The sequence below is a fragment of the Pongo abelii genome, chromosome 4, assembly GCF_028885655.2.
Source record: "Pongo abelii isolate AG06213 chromosome 4, NHGRI_mPonAbe1-v2.0_pri, whole genome shotgun sequence".
Classification (NCBI taxonomy): domain Eukaryota; kingdom Metazoa; phylum Chordata; class Mammalia; order Primates; family Hominidae; genus Pongo; species Pongo abelii.
This window is the reverse complement of record NC_071989.2, coordinates 177,758,084-177,777,714: the sequence shown is the minus strand read 5'-3', so window position 1 is coordinate 177,777,714 and position 19,631 is coordinate 177,758,084. Positions and strand designations below refer to the sequence as shown.

At 44.8% G+C, this 19,631-nt stretch overlaps 1 protein-coding gene across 2 annotated transcripts in view; it reads left to right on the top strand.

The window, feature by feature from the left end:
- The window catches only part of SLIT3 (slit guidance ligand 3), a 634,924-nt gene that overhangs the window by 396,792 nt on the left and 218,501 nt on the right, over positions 1-19,631 (top strand). For both annotated transcript variants that reach the window (XM_024247052.3, XM_054556205.2), the window contains one exon: positions 18,819-18,890. In XM_024247052.3, the coding sequence (XP_024102820.1) occupies positions 18,819-18,890 (72 nt within the window). The remainder of the gene's footprint in view (positions 1-18,818; positions 18,891-19,631) is intronic.

The following is a 19,631-nucleotide window of genomic DNA, read 5'->3' as shown; positions in this document are numbered from 1 at the left end:
CAGGCACGGTGGCTCACGCCTGTAATCCCAGCACTTTGGGAGGCCAAGGCGGGCAGATCACAAGGTCAAGAGATCAAGACCATCCTGGCCAAAATGGTGAAATCCCGTCTCTACTAAATATACAAAAGTTAGCTGGGCGTGGTGATGCACGCCTATAGTCCCAGCTACTCAGGAGGCTGAGGCAGGAGAATCATTTGAACCTGGGAGGCAGAGGTTGCAGTGAGCCGAGATCGTGTCACTGCACTTCAGCCTGGGTGACAGAGTGAGACTCCATCTCAAAGAATATCCATTTCAACTATGGGCAGAGCACTAGCAGGACTGTCCATTCAAATTTCACAGGGCATGTGGCAAAGAGGTAGCCAAGGAGAGAGGGCACCTGCCTAGTTAGCCAGATCAGCTGCTCCACCCAGACCTCCCTCGCTTGCTGCCCTCTTTATATACAGCAGAGAGACACACAGGGAGGATCAGAGTGTTCCGCACAGTCAGGACCTGTGTTCTTGCTCTAGGCTATATGACTTTGGGTGAGTCCTTTTTCTTTCGGAGCCTCAATTTTCTTATCTGTAAACCAAGATGGTTGGGTCTTTTAGCTCTAAAATTTGTTGAGAATTATGGGTTCTGAAAAAAAAGATGCTTCCTTTTTAATAGGATCCAGTAATAGTTGGGGTGTTGGTCCTCTTCCCTAATCATGGCCAGATCATGTCAGCAAAGGAAGTCAAACTGGAAGGACTGACTGGGTTGTTGGGTTGAGGGTGGAGATTCTTTTTATTATTATTATCTGTATAAACTTATGGAGTAGAAGTGCAGTTTTGTTTTGTTTTGTTTTGAGATGGAGTCTCGCTCTGTCACCCAGGCTTGAGTGCAGTGGTGTGATCTCAGCTCACTGCAAGCTCCGCCTCCCAGGTTCACGTCATTCTCCTGCCTGAGCCTCCTGAGTAGCTGGGACTACAGGCGCCCACCGCCACGCCTGGCTAATTTTTTTGTGTGTTTTTAGTAGAGATGAGGTTTCACCATGTTAGCCAGGATGGTCTCGATCTCCTGACCTCGTGATCCGTCTGCCTCGGCCTCCCAAAGTTCTGGGATTACAGGCGTGAGCCACCGCGCCTGGCCTGCAATTTTGTTACATGCATACATCACAGGGTGATGAAGTCAGGGCTTCTAGGATATCCATCACCCCAGTAATGTACATTGTACCCATTAAGTAATTTCTCATCATCTAGCCGCCTTCCACCCCCTCACGCTTCTGAGGCTCCATTGTCATTCTCCTCTATGTCCACGTGTACACATTGTTTAGCTTCCACTTCTAAGTGAGAACCTGTGAAATTTGTCCATGTCTGACTTGTTTCACTTACAATAATGACCTCCATTTCCATCCATGTTGCTGCAAAAGACATGATTTCATTCTTTTTTGTGGCTGAATAGTATTCTATTGTGTATATATACCACATTTTCTTTACCCAATCATCCATTAATGGACACTTAGGTTGATTCCATATCTTTGCTATTGTGAATAGTGCTAAGATAAACATATAAGTGCAATTGTTTTTGTTTTGTTTTGTTTGAGACAGGGTTTCACTCCCATCTCCCAGGCTGGAGTGCAATGGCACAATCTAGGCTCACCTCAACCTCTGCCTCCCAGGCTCAAGCGATTCTCCTGCCTCCGCCTCTTGTGTAGCTGGGACTACAGGCACATACCACTATACCCAGCTAAGTTTTGTATTTTTTGTAGAGATGAGTTTTCACCACGTTGCCCAGACTGGTCTCAAATTCCTGAGCTCAGGTGATCCGCCTACCTCGGCCACCCGAAGTGCTGGGATTACAGGCATAAGCCACCGTACCTGGCCATAAATGTCTTTTTATATAATAATTTCTTCTGTCTTGGGTAGATACCCAATAGTGGGATTGCTGAATTGAGTGGGTAGTTCTATTTTTAGCTCTTTGAGAAATTGCCATAGTGTTTTCCATAGAGGTTGTACTAATTTACATTCCTACCAACCATGTATAAGTGCTCCCTTACCTCCGCATCCTTGCCAGCATCTGTTATTTTTTGACTTTTTAATAATAGCCATTCTAACTGGGGTATGACATCTCATTGTGGTTTTAATTTGCATTAGTGATGTTGAGCAGTTTTTAGGTATATATTCTGGCCGTTTGTATGCCTTCTTTGGCAAATGTCTGTTCACAAAGAATGAATATTATCGCTTCTCTTTTCCCCGGGGCCTCTGTGTGGAGCCACCATTCCTCAGGAACTGGGAGGGCGTTAGTGGTTAAAGGGTGAGAGACCACAGACACAGCCTCATAGGCCAGAGCCTCAGGGACATCATAGAGCACAGAAGTCCAAGGGGTGCCCACTTCCTGCTTCCTGTCATCTCACTTAGGGGCAATGTTCCATCCAATGGCCTGGCTAAGGTTTCAGAAGTCAAGCGTTTGACCAAGATTTTAAATATATTTGCGAAATACTGCATGAAGGCCCCAAAGAAATTTACACTCTTTTCTTTCTTTTTCTTTATGACAATCATCACTGTAGATAATAACTCTGAACCTATATGGCAATGCTTATAGCTTCATTCATTCTGTCTCTGATTTATTGGAAGGGATCCACAACAGTAGTACAAATGCCCAGCATCACGTACTTGTCATCTTTGCTTTTTGTGGGCTTTTTTTTTTAAGAGGCCGGGTCTTGCTCTGTCACCCAGGCTGGAGTGCAGTGGCATGATCACAGCTCATTGTAACCTCAAATGCCTGGGTTTGAGTGATCCTCTTGCCTCCCAAGTAGCTGGAACTATAGGCATACACCACCATGCCCGACTATTTTTTATTTTTTGTAATGATGGGATTTCCCTGTGTTACCTAGGCTAGTCTTGAACTTCTGACCTCAAGCGATCCTCCTGCCTTAGCCCCCCAGAGTGCTTGGATTACAGGTAAGAGCCACCACATCCAGCCCACTTTTTATGTTTTTAGGTTTGTACCTGTCTAGAAGTTCTTCTCTTTGTTTTCTGTTCTTAAGGGAATACAATCGTGGTTATCTACAGAAATAAACTGATGAATAAATGATTTAGAAAAGCTGAAAGAGCAAAAGGGTAGGAGAAGAAAAGAGAAGCCAGAATTTTTACTTTCTTGACTCATTTAGAGAAAATATGCTTTTAGCCTGACTTTTACAAAAGAGATTAAGAATACTTTTACCCAAATGTTTGGATGTTATGGTAATAGCCTTCTCACATAATGTCTTTTAACCTTATACCCTGTTTTCTTTGGGGTCTTGTCAGGGCGGAGGCTGTTTCTCCTTTCTGTGGGTGTACCAGGGAGCTCTGGTTGCATGTTATTAAAAAGCAAGCTCTAAGGACCAGAAGAAAGTGAGGGCGTTTGCAGGTTCAATGGTGTGAGACTTAGAAAAGTTGATAAGAAGGATTAGAATTGAAGGATAAAAAGACTCTTACAAAGCCAAGCCATTATAGGCCCCATTACTTTATATACATTCTCCAAAAATCACATGAATGAAGGGAAAGAAAGGAAGAAAAAAACTGGCTACAGTTCAGAACGTCAATTATGTCCTCTTTTAATCCCCTTTTCACGATTTATTTGACATTTTGAACAGTGGCCAAAAAAGCTATTATAACTATAAAACATATTCATTGGTATAAATCTCATTCATTGAATGATTTAATTAAGGTATTGACATGCTTAATTGATACGCTAAGCCAAGACCATTTTTATATCTCATTTCCATATGCTTTCTGCTTTAAGAGAAGTGAGGAGCTGGATCTTTAAAAAAAAAAAAAAGTCTCCCTCCATAAAAATGCTATAGATTCATCTGTGCCTGACATCCCAGGGGACCACTTCCTGCCACTCTCCTTGATTTCGAGCCAGCCACTCCTCTAAGTGGCGCTACTCAGAGGGAAGGTGATGTATACCCAGCTTGAGTGCCTGTCAGGCTCTCTTATGATCAATAGGAGAATATTTATATTAATAAAGCACCAAGTTAATTAAATAAAATGGTCCTCTGGGTAAACTTAAGATACTAGAGGATGGACAGGAATCGATATATTCTGCAATTTGAACATTAAGTATGTGCCTTGAAATTTTATGGAGCTTTTAAAAACTCGCTTTGTAATGTAAAAAGTTTGAAACCACAAGTTTTCTCTGCCAAAACCTTGTCTCTGGCTTCCGAGCTGAGGGGGACTGGAAGGACTGGAGCTGCTAGAGATGGGAGCTTAGGGGAAGTCCCAGCCGACCTCCCCCTGTTCTGGGGAGCTCCCCTCTGGCTGGATGCAAAGATGGGAGGTGTCTCAGAGGACAAGGCTGGGCTGAAGCACAGAGACCTGAGCTCAGTGCAGGGTCCGGGGAGGATGGCATGTCCTCATCCCCAGAGGAAACTCAGAAGGAGATCCTGGGGAAGCCCAAATGCTAAGACCTTTTGCAAGAACCTCTGTCTGCCAGCCCCACACTTGCTTGGCCTTTCCCTTTTGTTCTCTCAGACTGTCTCTTTCTGTATGTCCCTTCTTGTGTGTGTGTGTGTGTGTGTGTGTGTGTGTGCACGTGTGTGTGTGTGCATGCACCTGTCTCCATCCTCTTTCTCTTTGCCCCACATCCGTGTCTTTCTCTGTGTGTCTCTTCCTTTCACGGCCTCTTCTGTGAAATGACTGTCTCTGTGTATGTGTGTTTCAGTCTCCGACTTTTTCTTCTCTTTTGCTTTCTCTGGTTTTATTGTTTCTGTCCCACTGTGTCAGTCTCCCTCTTTAACTGTCTTTCTCTCCCTCTCTCTGTCTCTCTCTCTCTCATCTTTATATCTGTCTATCTTTAAAGGGATCACACATTCACGGACTCTGCCCCTCGGCACTCAGAGAGCCCCTCAGCACTCAGGACTCAGCCCACTCAGCACTCAGACTTTCTGGTCTGTCCCTGGCTCCTGGAGCAGCCTCCTCCATGGGGTTTGGAGATGGAAAAGAGGAAACACGTCCACTGAGTCCTGCCTCAAGCAGCTTGGGTCCATTTGCAGAGGTGACATACTTGTCGCCCCACTTGTCCATTCCCAGGGACTGTCTTCTCGTTTTCTTAGTGTTGACCTGCAATGTCTAACGCCCTGGGTATGTTGTAGTCACCCTAGTAATGATGATGCTTCATTGAAATATAAGCCCCAAGACAGGTTTAACAGGGTTGTGAGGATTTCCTTCTCCAAAGAGAGTAGCCGCAACTAAGCAATTTGTTTTAGTGGTGACAAATGAACCTCCCATTCCCACCTTGCATAATGATGGCTTTTCCTGCACAGCTCCGGACCCCTTTGAAGCTCACCCAGGCCCCAGCCCCCTTTGGAAGGCAGAAGGGTGCTTTGACTTGCCCTGAGCCTGCGCAGAAGTGGCTGGACCAACATTCTGCTCTTGGCCCAGATCCTGTGCTTGGGCAGGGGCCACTTCCCAGCGTCTTCCCACTGTCCCACCGACGACCTTCAGGCCCCCCTTCTTTTCCCTCCTCTGTGGGAGTCTCCTGCCAACTTCTCCTCTGCACAGCAATTGCTGCACAGTCAACCATTTTCCAACCAGCCTCGTAGGGGCTGGGAGGCTTTAACCTGTGTTCCCATCTTTGCCATCTTTGGGAGATTGTGGTAGATTCCACGAGAAAGTCTTCCTGCAGGCCCCAGGAAAGCTCTGACGCATGACAGGCCAAGTGGAAACCAATTACTACTTTCTTTCATATTGAACTTGACCTGGAGTTGCTGCTTTACAGCTCTAGTGTTCCTCTGTAATATTCTGTGGGGCAAGAAGGCAGGGTTTTTCTTTTACTCACAGTGTTGTGTGCTGACTTGAACAGATGCAAGTACTGATAACAACCAGTACTTATCCAGTGCTTTTTATGAGCGACACAGCATGTGATGAACTCGAAATTCATTAACTGTTTTATAATAATTCCCCCATGTAGGTATTTTCATGGTCTGCATTATACAGATGCAAAAACTGAGGCCCAGTCAAGCAAGTGACAAAGCTGGAGTTCACACCGAGGTCTTTTAGGCTCCTGAGCCATGCCTTCACTAGGGTACCTCACTGCCTCCTGGGGTCTTGGCCATAGGCACGACTTCTAGCAGGTATGTAAGGCAAGGAGTCGAGTTACCAAGAAAAGTATGGCTTGGGCTATAGGGGATGAACAGTCTCAGAAACACAAGGGAAGCATTTTAGAAGTTGCCCCCCTGCCTCCTACCTTGGAGGTCCTTTTCTCTCTCTTTGCTGGGGACAGGGGAGTTGATTGTGTTTGGCACGAGACTAGTGGCAGCAGTCTCACATTTGTCACTAATGAATTTCATCTCTACAGTTCATTGGGTCCTCCCAGCGCTCATGTCCCTTGTCTAGTGCCTTTCAGGCTGATGGCCAGAAGCAGGTCTGGGATTAATTATTAGTGTTAACTTCCAACTTGGTGTAAATCTATTGAACTGCATCCATTTTTACATAAATAAGCAAGAGAACAGCATCTATTCTCCTGTAGTCAATATCAGCACATCCATAGGTGTGAGTTATTAGCAATAACCGTAATTGCTTTGAATGGAACAATAAATAGTGCAGGGGGTCATGATGAGAAACGTCATTCTATAGTATTAACATAGCTTAATGGCTTAAGCTCCTATATACTTCATCCGTTACTGGGCTTCCGGAGGCCAGCTTTGCAACTCAGGGTGCTGAGCTCTTGCTGAATTGCTTTCCTGCTTTGGTGGAAGATAATTTTGAGCCTTTCTGAAGCATATTGATTTTATCAGCAGATGGCCCCAGGATAGCGTCTCACCTCTACCATTGAGGTTTCACTTGCTTAATGGTCTTCTGAAAAGTTACAAGAAAGCACAGACATATACAAGCCCCATGTCCTTGAGCTGCATTGCTGCCTGCCAAACTCCAACCTCTGGGCAGCTTCAGCCCAGGCACAGCCCCTCCCCACCCTGCCCTGGCATGTTCACGTTTCCTCAGTGGAACAGAGTGGGCCACATAAGAGGAACTCTAGTGCCATATCACAAAGAGTGTTAGGGTTAGGCAGATCCAGAGCAATGTTCCAAGAATCCTTTCTTCATGATCAAGCTGAACATTTAAGGTTACAGTGGGATAGACACTAGGAAGTGGCTTCAACTTCTCCCAAACTGCAGTGCCTTAGCCCGCTGACTTCCTCTCTTTTTCTCACCTCCTCACCTCACTACCACCCCCAACTTTATTTCTGTACATCTTCAGCCTCTGGGAGGGTTTCCAGAGCTTTTAGACAATTTGCCTGGAAGGAGTCAGATCACAGTGTAGATTATCCCAAAGATCATCAGAACTTCCTCACTGCCAATGACCCTCTTCTAACATCTCCTGGAGGCTGTTGCTTAAAGTATCTCCTTCTGTACCTGAGTTTCATTATCTGTATTATCCTAATCTCTCTGAGTGCCAGAATTCAGAAAGGAGGAGGGGAGAAGTTGTTCTTGGAGATGAAACACTGTCAGGCACACAGCCATTTTCTGGATTGAATGCATTTTCCAAATCTATTGTACCCTCTCAGGCCAGGTTTAATCTGTATTCTGAAAAATCAAGTTATGTGTCCACTTAGTCTACCTTCCCACTGTAACTGCTCATTCCCATGCCTCAGCTTAACTCACTAAACCTTTCCCCGTCAAAGGCTTTATCTGTGGCTCCTTAGTTCACAACCCTGTTCTAGGAGCACTAGTTCTCAAGCATGATATGCCACCAGGGTTGTAGAGGCAGAAGGATGGAGGAGGGCAGCCAGAGCTCTTTGTAATCCAAAGGGACAAACTGGACTTGGGGGAAAAAAAGATTCCCATAGCTTGAGATGTATTCTGTCATCCATGGACCAAGCAATGGCATAAAATCATGTTCACTTATTTTTTTTAATCCACTTAAATTTTTTAAAGCTGTGTATCAGGCCTCATGCTGAGTAAACGCTCCTGCCTACATGAAGCTAATAATTTAGTCAGAGAGCCATCATAAAACACCACATTGCCAACCTCCCCATAGTCGGCATGATGAAGCAACCAGCAACCTTTCCAGAACCAAACTCACTCTTTCCTGTGCCCAGGTAGCTACTCCGCCTTTAGGTTTTTTGATAAAGTCAAATTTGACAGGGCCCTGGGACAAGTTACTGAGTTAAAAAGGACCACCTTGGTGGATGATCTGCCATTTTATTTGAGATTTCTTTTTCAGGAAAAGGTAAGAGGATGTAGAAAAGAGGTTGAATCAGTCAGCCTCACTCCCCTCCTTCCTGACACCAACAGAAATGGGCCCAAGTGATAATTGAGAATATAAATTTAAGAAAAACATGTTAGAAGCACACTCCCCATCCCCTTAATTTTTGCTAATTATCACATAAGTAGATCTTCACCTATGGGATACTATGCCTCTGAACCTAGGCTATCAGGCCACAGACTAGGAGGCAAATGAGGGTGCCCAGGTCAGCAATTAATCACAGAGCAGGCCAAATGCACACACTTCATTTCAGAACAATTTCATAAATGCTCCCCTGCCCCTGCCACCTCCCCCTCACTCACAAGATTTCATCTCCTAATTGTAAAAGCTTTTTGGCGTGGGAATGTCTTTGTGAAGAAGAGAGGACTCAATTTGGGCCATCTCTCTAAAGAAGACACAGGAACAAGGACGCTTCTCCAATTAATCAGCAAATGCTTGGCTCCAGCTTTCGGGCCAAAGGATCGATTTACATAAAGCTACTTCTCGAGATGAATTTGCCTCCCCCTCTCCTCCTTCTGCCTTCCCCTGCCTTCCCCTTGTCCAGCCAGCATTAGACATGCTACTGGATTTCAGATTGACAGTGTTAGCTACGACAATCAAATTAGGGATGAAAGCCTCAGATGGCTGCCAAGGAAGAGGGACAGAGGGGGTGGGGACCAGTATGTCAGCCTCAGAGGAGGATAGATGGTATAGAAATGGGTTCCTTTTCCCAAACCCCACTGGGCAGACACATAGCTTCAAACAATAAGAAACAAACAAAACTCCAGTCTCCATCCTTTTGAATCAGGTGAACAAGCTCCCTGTCCACACCAAACCAAGGTTGATAAATTAAACCAGAACTACTCATTGGGTCCAAAATTGGCAGGGGACTATCTCAGGTACTTAATTAGATCTTTACAATCAGATGATTTTCAGCACCAGATTTCTGCACACAATGCGAAGACACCAAAATCACAGTTGTACCCCCTGAAGCGTATATAATGAGGTGCGTGTGGACTGTGGAATCAGATGCCTGTGGTTGGAACCCCACTGATATTTCCTGGATCACTTAGTGACACAGGGAAGCCTGGACCAGAACAGAGGGCATAATTGGGCTGATAACGAGAGCTCCCCAATCCCACCTAATGTAACTAACTACCTTGTCACTAAATTGAGATAATCCCAGGGATTAGTGAGCTGTTGAGAAGCTCAGCCTCTGTCCCATTTGCTGGAGATGATCAGTCAATTATAATGCTGTTTCATGAACACAAAGAGCCTTAGTTGGAGTTGCATATGATAATTAAATGAAGAAAGCTTCTGTTTGGACTGGAAGCATCGGTTAACCCTGATAGCCCTGCAAGAGTGGTGGTTTGGAAAAACTCAGATTAAATCTTATGGCTGCAAAGAGGTATCTGTTCACAGGAGGAATGGCTGAATGAATGGAATATTCTAAACCATGGCTTGCTGCCCTGGATTCAGGGCTTTCAACCTTAACTGATTTTCCTATCTATATACTCAGAACCCCCAAGCAGTCTTGTATTGGGCTCCTTAGATTGGTTCCAACATCTGAAGACTTTTTCCCTCCTTTGGCAATGAGATGCTGCGTAGCTACAGCATCAAGTTCCTTATTCTAAAACATACTGTCCAATACAGTAGGCACTAGCTATGTGTGATCACTGAGCACTCAGAATGTGGCCAGTCCAGATTGAGGTGTGTGTAAAATACACATCAGACTTTAAAGACTTGGAATGAAAAAAGGAATGCAAAGCATCTCATTAATAAATGTTTATATTGATTACATCTTGAAATGGCAATCTTTTGGATATATTGAGTTAAATATCATATTAAAATTAATTTCAACTGTTTCTTTTTACTGTTTTTAATGTGGCTAATAGAAAATTTTAAATTGTGTTCTTGGCTTGTGATATATTTCCATGGGACAGTGCCATTCTAGAATTAGCAGATCGCCCCTGAGGAGGTGACAGTCTATGCATCCTCACTGGTCACAAATCTGAGCCTGCAGGTCAAGTTCTTCCCAGGGTGAAGCATCCCATTGGCCGGCGAAGAGAGTTATTTGGTTTTGATTTTGTTGAAATAACATCCCCAGCTCACTTTCTGACTATTCCTGTTGTCCACATGCAGCCTGACTTCCTCATTTACTTTACCTGCACCACCCTGAAGCATTTGAGTGTGCAATCTTTGGAACACCTGTCCAGAAAGAGACAAAACAGGCACTCACATTGGTAACTAGTCACAGAGCAAACCTATAACCTCAACTCCATCTGTAGCATTTTGTAGAAGCTTGCAGCCTAACAGGTTCTTTTCCTTTTTCCCTTTGGTCAGAATGCTCCCCTGGAACCAAGCGTCTTATCTCCATAGTGCTTGTACCTCAGGCCTTCACCCTCAGTCACAGCTCCAAGACTGTTTCTCAGCCTGGCTGCTCAGCCCTGTTCATCACCCACCCTCTAGTGATTTCTTCCAGATTTCAGCCTTCCTAGAAAACTGTAGGGAGTCCCTGGTCTGTGAGGCCTTACCAGGAATGTCCTAATCCCAGCAACCAGTCTCCCCTCCAAGCTTGAAGGAGTCCGAGGACAAAGTGCTTGGTTTTTCTTCTACCACGTCTCTTGCTTCCAGGGGAGGGTGTAACCATTCATGGACTCTTACCCTTCTAGGTCAGCCTCCCCAGGCTCCTGAGTGGCTTTCTGAAATACGGATTAAATGTCATCATTCTCCCCACTTCAGCCTTCTCCTGTGCCTCTGCCTATCCCACAGGCATTTTGCCCAATATCAGCAGTCTCATGTCTGAGACACAGGAGGCCTTTGCATCCTGCTCCCAAAATTTTCCCTAAAATTAGACTTTAACATTTAAGGTAGTAGGATGCTATATTTGTGAACTTCATGCTAGAACATGAAGATAGGAATTTGCATTATATACTGCATTAGAGTTTAGAAAGCACTCGCTTGTCCATTATCTCTGATGCCTATCCCAGTTTCTTAGAAGTGCAAGTTGAGGTTCAGAGAATTGAACTGGTGCTCTTAAAGACACACGGTATGTTGAGTAGCAGAACCGGGATGTGAACTTAGCACCTAATCCGATGCAATCATCATTCCACCCATGTTTCTCAAACTTGTTTAAAATTAGACTCAAGCCCGTCCTTAGGGTTTCTGATTCAGTAGGTCTGGGATGGACCCCAGGAATCTGCATGCTTTTTTATTATGGAAAATGTCACACATACATAAAAACAAAGCACATATGATAAATGAAACACCCTTGTACTTATCACCAAGCTCCAATAAGTATCAACCTATGGCCAACTTTGTTTCATCTATTCTACCACTTCTTTCTCTCCTATATTATTTTGAAGCAAAACTTAGAGATCATCATTTTATTCTTAATTATTTCAGTATGTATCTCTCAAAGACAAAGACATAAATGAAAGAAAGCAAACCACAATTCTATTCTCACTTTAAATTTTAAAAAATTAACAGGAATGAATGTGTATTTTGTTCTCATAGCAGGGTTCATGGTCCATCTGATCAGAAAATTCTTCCATGACAACAACAGCCCCGTACCATCCCAGTTCTTGATAATATCTTTGTGCTGTTCTGATTTTTCTCAAACTGTCCACCTTGAAAGATAAAACCAAAGTACCTGATGAAACAAGCCTGCATTCCCTGTGAGTCCTGGTGATTCAGATTGGCATCTCTCTCTTTTCCTTCCAAAAATTTAAAAAGATTTTGGGCCCCAACTAAAATAATAAACTGTAAAATCTTTTGCTTGTTCTGGGAGCAATCCATAGTGTGAGTTTAGAGACAAGCTTTCTTCTGGATAAAAAGGAAGAAACAGTGAAACTGGTGCTCTCTTTTTTTTTTTTTTTTTTTTTTTTTAGATGGAGTCTCGCTTGTCACCCAGGCTGGGGTGCGGTGGTGTGATCTTGGCTCATTGCAACCTCCCGCTCCCAGGTTCAAGCCATTCTCCTGCCTTAGCCTCCCAAGTAGGTGGGATTACAGGTGCCCACCACCACGCCTGGCTAATTTTTGTATTTTTAGTAGAGTTGGTGTTTCACCATGTTGGCGAGGCTGGTCTCGAAATCCTGACATTGGTGATCCACCTGCCTCAGCCTCCCAAAGTGCTGGGATTACAGGCATGAGCTGCCACCCATCCTTGCTCTCACTTTTTGAGGTGTCTAGATGTATATTTTATATTTGTAAAAGTAAGGGGGTCTATTTCTTTGTATCTGGGATAAATAAGGATGTAAACTGTGGGAGGACAGAAACTTAGGACTATCCACTTTTCTATCTCAACTTCAACCATAGTGGAACACATAGTAGGTATTCAATTCATTTTTGAGGGAAATGAGCATCTGAGCTGACACTTAATCCATCAGTATTAAACATCTGAATGGCATGGCCAGGACTTTTCTGATGAATCTGTGAGGGAAAGGATTGCAGAAGGAGGTTTTATTGATATCCTTCATCCAGTAACTTTTTAACATCAAGGGAACACGCAAAGTAAACTCTCACTGCAATGAAATATTCAGAAACACAACTGGAGCAGTGGGAAATAATTGGCGTTTTTTTGTCCCCCATTGATACTTTGATTCCCTGGATCCCTGAGATAGGTGGCAGTTCTTTCAGGAAATGAGTCAGTTACTCCATTATAATCTTCCTCAGACAAAGGCTGCCATTGACTAGACACCCAGCTGGAGGTACCAGAGCTTAGCTGGGACATATGCTTGGTGCTCATTTGATTTTGACAGTGACCCAACTGCAAACATATAATCTTGCTTATTAAGATAAATTGCCTGCAGAAGAGATGTACCTATTAAGATAAATCCTCCCTGAAGTCCACATTGTAGAATCCCCAGGGGATAATTTTTCCTGCATGTTTGTCCCTCCTGCTGTATAAAATAAGCAAAACAGTGTCTTTCCCTTTCGTTCCTAGCACAGAGCGATGTGTCACCGGGTTACTATATATTAGCAAGTTGGGGTTCAGGGGGCAGGAGCAAAGAGTGCAGCTTTATGTAAGATGGTAGTATTGAGAGTACAGGAAATTTTAGATTCGTAGATTATCCGTCAAAATTTTTTAAATCTCTAAATGAGTTTTGATTGATACTGAATGCACCAATGGGCAGGTTTCCTCCTACTAGGCAGAGAATGTGAAAGTAATTTTAATATATATTCAGGCCAAAGAGAATCAGAATGGTAATTCACTGCCCTGATCCCAAATCCAATAATGGTTCCAAACATAAATGCTTTTAAGATCATCCCCTATTTTAGCCTAACTAATCAAGAGTTGATGGAATTTTTTTAATGTTACTGAAAAGGCACCACATTGGTCTCAGTGCAGAGGGATTGAAGAGGGAGACAAAGAAGTGTAAACCTCATCAGATGCCAGATTGGGTTGTTCCCACATTCTTTGGTCAGTTAGTTTCCCGTGTAGCCTCTTGATCTGTGGTCCTAGATATGCCATCTTTTGAGAGTGATATTTTAATCTGCTGAGGACTTGTAGATTCAGAACTATCCCCGAAGCCTTCTTAGGAATACTTTGGGGTAGATCCCCTTGGGTTCCTTCTATTGCTACTGGGTCCTGTCACCTGCTTCTGTGAACTTCACTGCTAAAGTCTCCTAGCTGGGAACATCTTCAGCAATCTGTCCTTGGGTTGCTGGAGTCACCATACCCAGCATTCATGGAGGGCAGGCAGAGCCTGGGAGTTTACATTTCTCTTGAGTGGTCCCTAACCAAGGACTGTCTGATGCAGGGCTGCAAAAGCCCAGCTCCCTTGCTCAGAGACAGGAGTTCCCCATCGTATTGGGCTAAGGCCAAGACTTCACCTGATTGTACTTTTATTTGCCTTTTCCATTCGGTTTCCATCCTCACTGGTCTCTCCCGGGAGCACTTCATTAATCACTTAACCCTCGTGTCCTTGGCTCGGTGTCTGCTTCTGAGAGAACCCAACATAAGACAGATCTTTTATTTCTGAATCCAGGTCTCCCGTTTTATCCAAAAGAATCTAGAATCAAACATGGCTACCCCTGTCTAGATGATAGAGGAGAAAAACTTTAATCCCTCCCTCAGATTTTATGGAAAGAGTACAGCAACATTTATGTATTTTATTCTTTGTAGAGTTGAAGGCATATGTCCTGGGGGTCCTGAAAAAGGACACTTTCAGCAATGTCAATCCAGTGCTAAATGGGAGGAAATTACAAAAAGGAAATGCAGCTATTCATTGAGTGCCTACAGTGTTCTAGGTGCTGTGCAGAGTGCTCTGCAGAGCACTACAAGCTGTAGTCTAATAAGTCATAATGGCACCTGTATAGACTTCCAGGTAGGACTGTGATATTTCTGGGTGCACTATCCATATGACTTAGGAAAGCAGTCCCGTTTGACAGTTGGAGATGTGAGACAGAATCATGCAGTTGACCAACTAACATGCAAATGATTCCACACGGTGCTCTACGTGTAATCATTTCGCTCTCACAACTAACTGATGAGGTTGGTAAAACTAACAACCCTACTGTAAAGATGGGGAAACTGAGGCAAAGAGCATTTTAGTAACTTGAATGATCATACAGCTCATAAGTAGCCCCACCCACTTCAGAAACAAGAAATCTCCAAGTTTTGAGGAACTTCCAAACCCCATTTTGTAACTTCGGAATTAATTTGGGAGTGACATCTAGGATCAAATTCCCTCCACAAACTGCCATTTAACACAGACAGGATTTCCTGGTAGCATGAATGTGACCAAGACAAGTGCATTGTCCCCAGCAGGGCAAAGAGGAGAACATGTTCCTGCTCCTAGTCTTGCAGGGGTAGGGGTGAAGGTGGGAACTGTCATTCTCTGCTCCTCCGAGAACAAAGCATGCCTGACATTGCAGGGAGAGCCCCAGGAAGCATTTCAAAAGCTCCACTGGAACTAGACAGCCTCTCAGTCCATTTATCAAAGTGTCTGCAGTTCCCATTTCAAGGTAGATGAAGCAATAATAAATTTGCGAAGAAAGTTAATCTGTGTCCAAAGCATTTTAGTAAATTAAAAAGGGGGGAGGGCGGCTGGAAGGGGGATATATTGGTTCTTGCCAACTCCTATTTGACTTACTGTCTCCTTAATAAGTCCTCTTTGGTCTTGTGTTTTTGGATGGAATAATCAGTCGGTTAATCATTTTCCGGAAGCTGGAAAATGCACTTTAGCTAATGCAGTTCTCCTTTTCTCTCAGAGCCCTAATTATTTAAAAAGGCATCCCAATTCCTAGCCCTACTCCCCAACCAAGAAAGCCTTTCCCACCAGCCATCTTCCTTTACTTACCCAGAAAAATCTAGCACACCTCCCACTCCTGCACCCTAATCCAATCTCATACCTTTCTTCTAGTGTTTAGAAAAACAAAAATCCCCTTCTCAGGTCACTTCTGAGCATTTCTGCCCTCCTCAGCCCTGAGCTACTTCCCTCGTGAAAGGGGAGACACTAAAACCCCAACAGGCAATTGGCCAGCGCTAGGCTCTTGGGCATTATGGATAGATTTTGTTATTTTTATTTAAGTGTCAGTGGAAAATGGTGGCTCTTGTCTCTCTCAAGGATAGTACTTAACAATAGCTCCATGCTCTGGCACCACACTGAGATAAACACACTATTAGGAACTCTCACAAAGGCCCTGCGATAATTGTGAAGGGACTGTTACCGAAAATGAAGCGCCCAGCCCTGAACCCTCCTCCACACCCCATCAGTAACACCATTAAAGCTGTCAGCCCACTGGAGGTATTTATGAAATCAATATACAGTCCTGCAGATGGATGGCAGCAGTATTGTTAGCCGGAGAAGAGAGGCTCAATGGAAAATAAAATTAATAAAATTTACAAGCAGATTGTCATGGGGAACAGATAAATTCCCTACAATCTACTGTTTTGCTCAATTGGGACAGGAGGAAAGCAGTGACAGGGAGATGGAAAGAAAGCTGTGTTTTAACTGGGCTCCGTAAAGTAGGAGCAAGGCTGGTTATATTTACAGCAAGAAAATAGTGAACAGAAACCAAAGCGCTGCCCCACCCGAGTGCAGGATTTTGCCTGTGTGGGAGGTCTCCCAGCAACATGGCCAGATTTTTCTGCTTAAATATCGCTCTCCTCTCCTCATCCCACCGTATTGCAAATCAGAACCTTTGTACGACTGCTACTCCTCCCAGTGTATTTTGGGATGTTGTCTACTCAAACAAGGTTAGTGCATTACTGGAACACATGCCCCCTCATCCAGCTTCCAGCTGCGGTTCAAGCTGACAGCTCTAAACCTCTCTCCTGTTTGCTCCCCTTGCCTCTGATTTTGATCATCAACCATTTTCCAAAAGTGTGACTGGGGCTTATCTTCCAGAGCCGCCAGAGAGAGCAGCCAAGCCTGGGAGGGTAGTGGGCAAAGGCTCGGTGGCCTACAGACCAGCTTCGTTTGGCAGAAAAGACTGGACTCATTGTGACTGCCAGAGCCTCGGGTGCTGCCCAGATGCCTGGTGGAAATTGCATTAGTCGGATGACAGGACCTGGGCCCCTGCTTCGGAGGCTGATGGAGAGCAGCTGAGTGGCCTTGGTGACACCGCCTGACCTCTGCTGTCATCGTGGGCTTTGTTCAGTGCCCCGACTCCAGGCTGGAGCCCTGCTCATTGAATCAGGCCTGGCTGGGGGAGCCTGAGACAGCGCTCATTGTGCATCTGAATTTACTTACATCGGTTGCAGACAGAGGAAACTGGATTTGAGATGGGGAGTGCCCCGTTACTCAGCCCCAGAAGCCACTAGTACTCACACCTGCACTCTACCCCAAGTCTGAGCCTTGTTTTGTGGGCCTAAAAGTGGCCCCAGATGATCGTCAAGTTTCCTTTTAGCTAGCTGCTCAGAGCACATGGCTTGTCTCAGCAGGGGATGGGAGATAAGAAAAAAGTGGACACCTCTTTTCTGCTTCCTCTTTTCCCTCCTGCCCCTTTGCAAAATGTTCATTTAGACTGCCCAGATTTTAGTGGAGGTCAGTCATCTGATCTCTCCTGCCAAACATAACTGGAGTCATCTAAAGCTTTTGATTAGGTGCCCTTGGAAAATCAGCATGGAGTGTCCACAGGTACAATCTGTCTGTAGGTAAACTCAGGACCCATTTAACCTGTGACCAGCAAGTTCTCCTTCTAGGACCCCGTACCAAGGAGATAGTTAGACAAGTGTCCCCAAAATGTGCATGCAGAGAAATTCACCCTAGTGTTTTCTTTAAATAGCAAATAAATAAATGCCTACCCAACAATTTGGGACCCATATAGCCACTCATACAATTGGACGATATACAGCCATTACAAATGTTGATATCAATGCACTATTCATGACAGGGACAGATGTTCTCAATATAGCAAGCAAAAATAATGGGTTATAATAGACTGTATATTATGAGGTCATATCGGTGGAATTTTATATATATAACTCGTAATTGGTAGCAGTTGTTAGATCTGCGGCGTTAATTTTTTTTACCTTAATATTTGAGGGTTTTTCGGGTGTTCTTTTAAAAAATAATGTGTATGTATAGCAGTGTGTGTGTGTGAGAGAGAGAGAGAGAGAGAGACACCTTTTATATCTGGAGAAAGTGTAAAGAACTCATTGTATCCCTAGCTCCCAGCTCTGCACCCCCCTACCATGCCATAGTCCTCAGAGAGGCTTCTGCAGCCCGTGGCTGTGCGGGACCAGCCTGGAAGGAGGCCTGGCATGAGTGTTTTGCAAGGCCAGTTTGCACGCTCTGGAGGCCTGATGGGTCGGTCTTTACAGATTGATCACTCGTTGAGATCCAAGCAGGCCTGAGTTCTGAGTGAAAACAAGTGCACATGTTTGGTCTAGCAAAAACGAAAAGTGGGAAACAAAATAAACAAAAAAAAAGCCCGTATCTTTCTTAGAAAGGAAATAAGGCTTTGGGAATGCTTACAGCCTGGGGACATAGGTTTAGCCAGCTGTAGGACCTGACACTATCCCTCACCCTCCTCAAAGCAACATGCTGGCACTGCTTATGCTAGATGAGGTGCCTGTGGGACCCCCACTTTGCATAGGTCTGTGGAAATGCAATTTGAAATTATCGTGCCTGTCACTAAGAAGATCTAGGGGCCCCCAGGAATCTCTGGGACTCTAAGCTGAAGTGGTCATCCCCCATCAGAAAATCAGAATGGGCAGGCTCTGTTCCAATCCCCTGTGACAAAGGCAGATTGTCCTGAGCATCAGAGGACAGCCCTGAGAGATGGGAGATTGAGCGGTGTTGACCCCACAGTGGGGGAGGAATGCCGTGTGGGGGTTGGGGGGATGGGGGCAGGGGGTTGTCTCCGGGAGGTGGGAAAACAGAGAGTTGGGTGCAGTGTGTGCAACAAATAACCCAGCATCTTGGCTCGTGGCCTGGAGGTGCGAGACCACCCACAGAGCCCGCCCTGGAGGCGAGCTGCTCCGCCTGGTAACCATTTCAGCAAAGGCCATCACTTGAAGAACAATGTGAATGCTTGTAGCAGCCTGGGGCCTGAGACCAAACAGCCCCCATACACTCTGACCGCAGAGGCAGCAGCCTGGGTGGGGGGGATTGTTATCATTTAATGAGATGCAGATCAAGACAGCCTGGGTCTTTAACGCAGTGTGCCTCTTCTCTTGTTTAGAGATTTGAGTGAAAACCAGATCCAGGGGATCCCGAGGAAGGCGTTCCGCGGCATCACCGATGTGAAGAACCTGTAAGTGATGTTTTCCTTGCTTCACTACGTATGTGGCTAACTTGGGCTCTCTGACCAGAGTGAGGGTGAGGGATGGGACAGGAGGGTGGTCCGTGGTCCAGGTGCCTTCAGAGATGAGATTGAGGGCTGTGCTCAAGTGATTTCTAGGGAACACACGTTGGATGCCACAACAGTGTCACAGAAACCTGTGCTTTGCTGGTTAGTCATCACCAGATATGAGCATTGGAGCCTCAGTGCCTGCTGAGTTAGAGCCTGGCCCCACAGAACCTTGGTGCAAGCCAGCTTTGCCCAGCGTCATTATCATCTTCTGTAAAATGGGGATGGTAACCTTGTGGGCATGTTTTGTGCAACTGAGAAGGTGTTCAAAAGGAAGAAATATCTTACTGCCTCATACATAGTACGTGGTCAATTGGAAGCTTGACGATGATGGTGCTGAAGCTCTCACTCTTATTAATAGGCTCATCATCGGCTCCTGAGAGCGAGCATGGGGACTTAGATCCCAGGAAGCTGGAGAGACATAGCCAGATCCATTTCCACTGCCCTAGGATTTTTTTTTATACTTTTTATTTTAAAATGATTTTTGATTCGCAGGAAGTTTCAAAAAATAGTAGACAAGTCCATGTACTAGTTTCCTCCAATGGTAGTATCTGACATAACCACAGTACAGTATCAACACTAGGAAACTGGCGTTGGTACAATCCACAGACCTTAGTCTTCAGATTTCACAGCTCCACGTGTGCT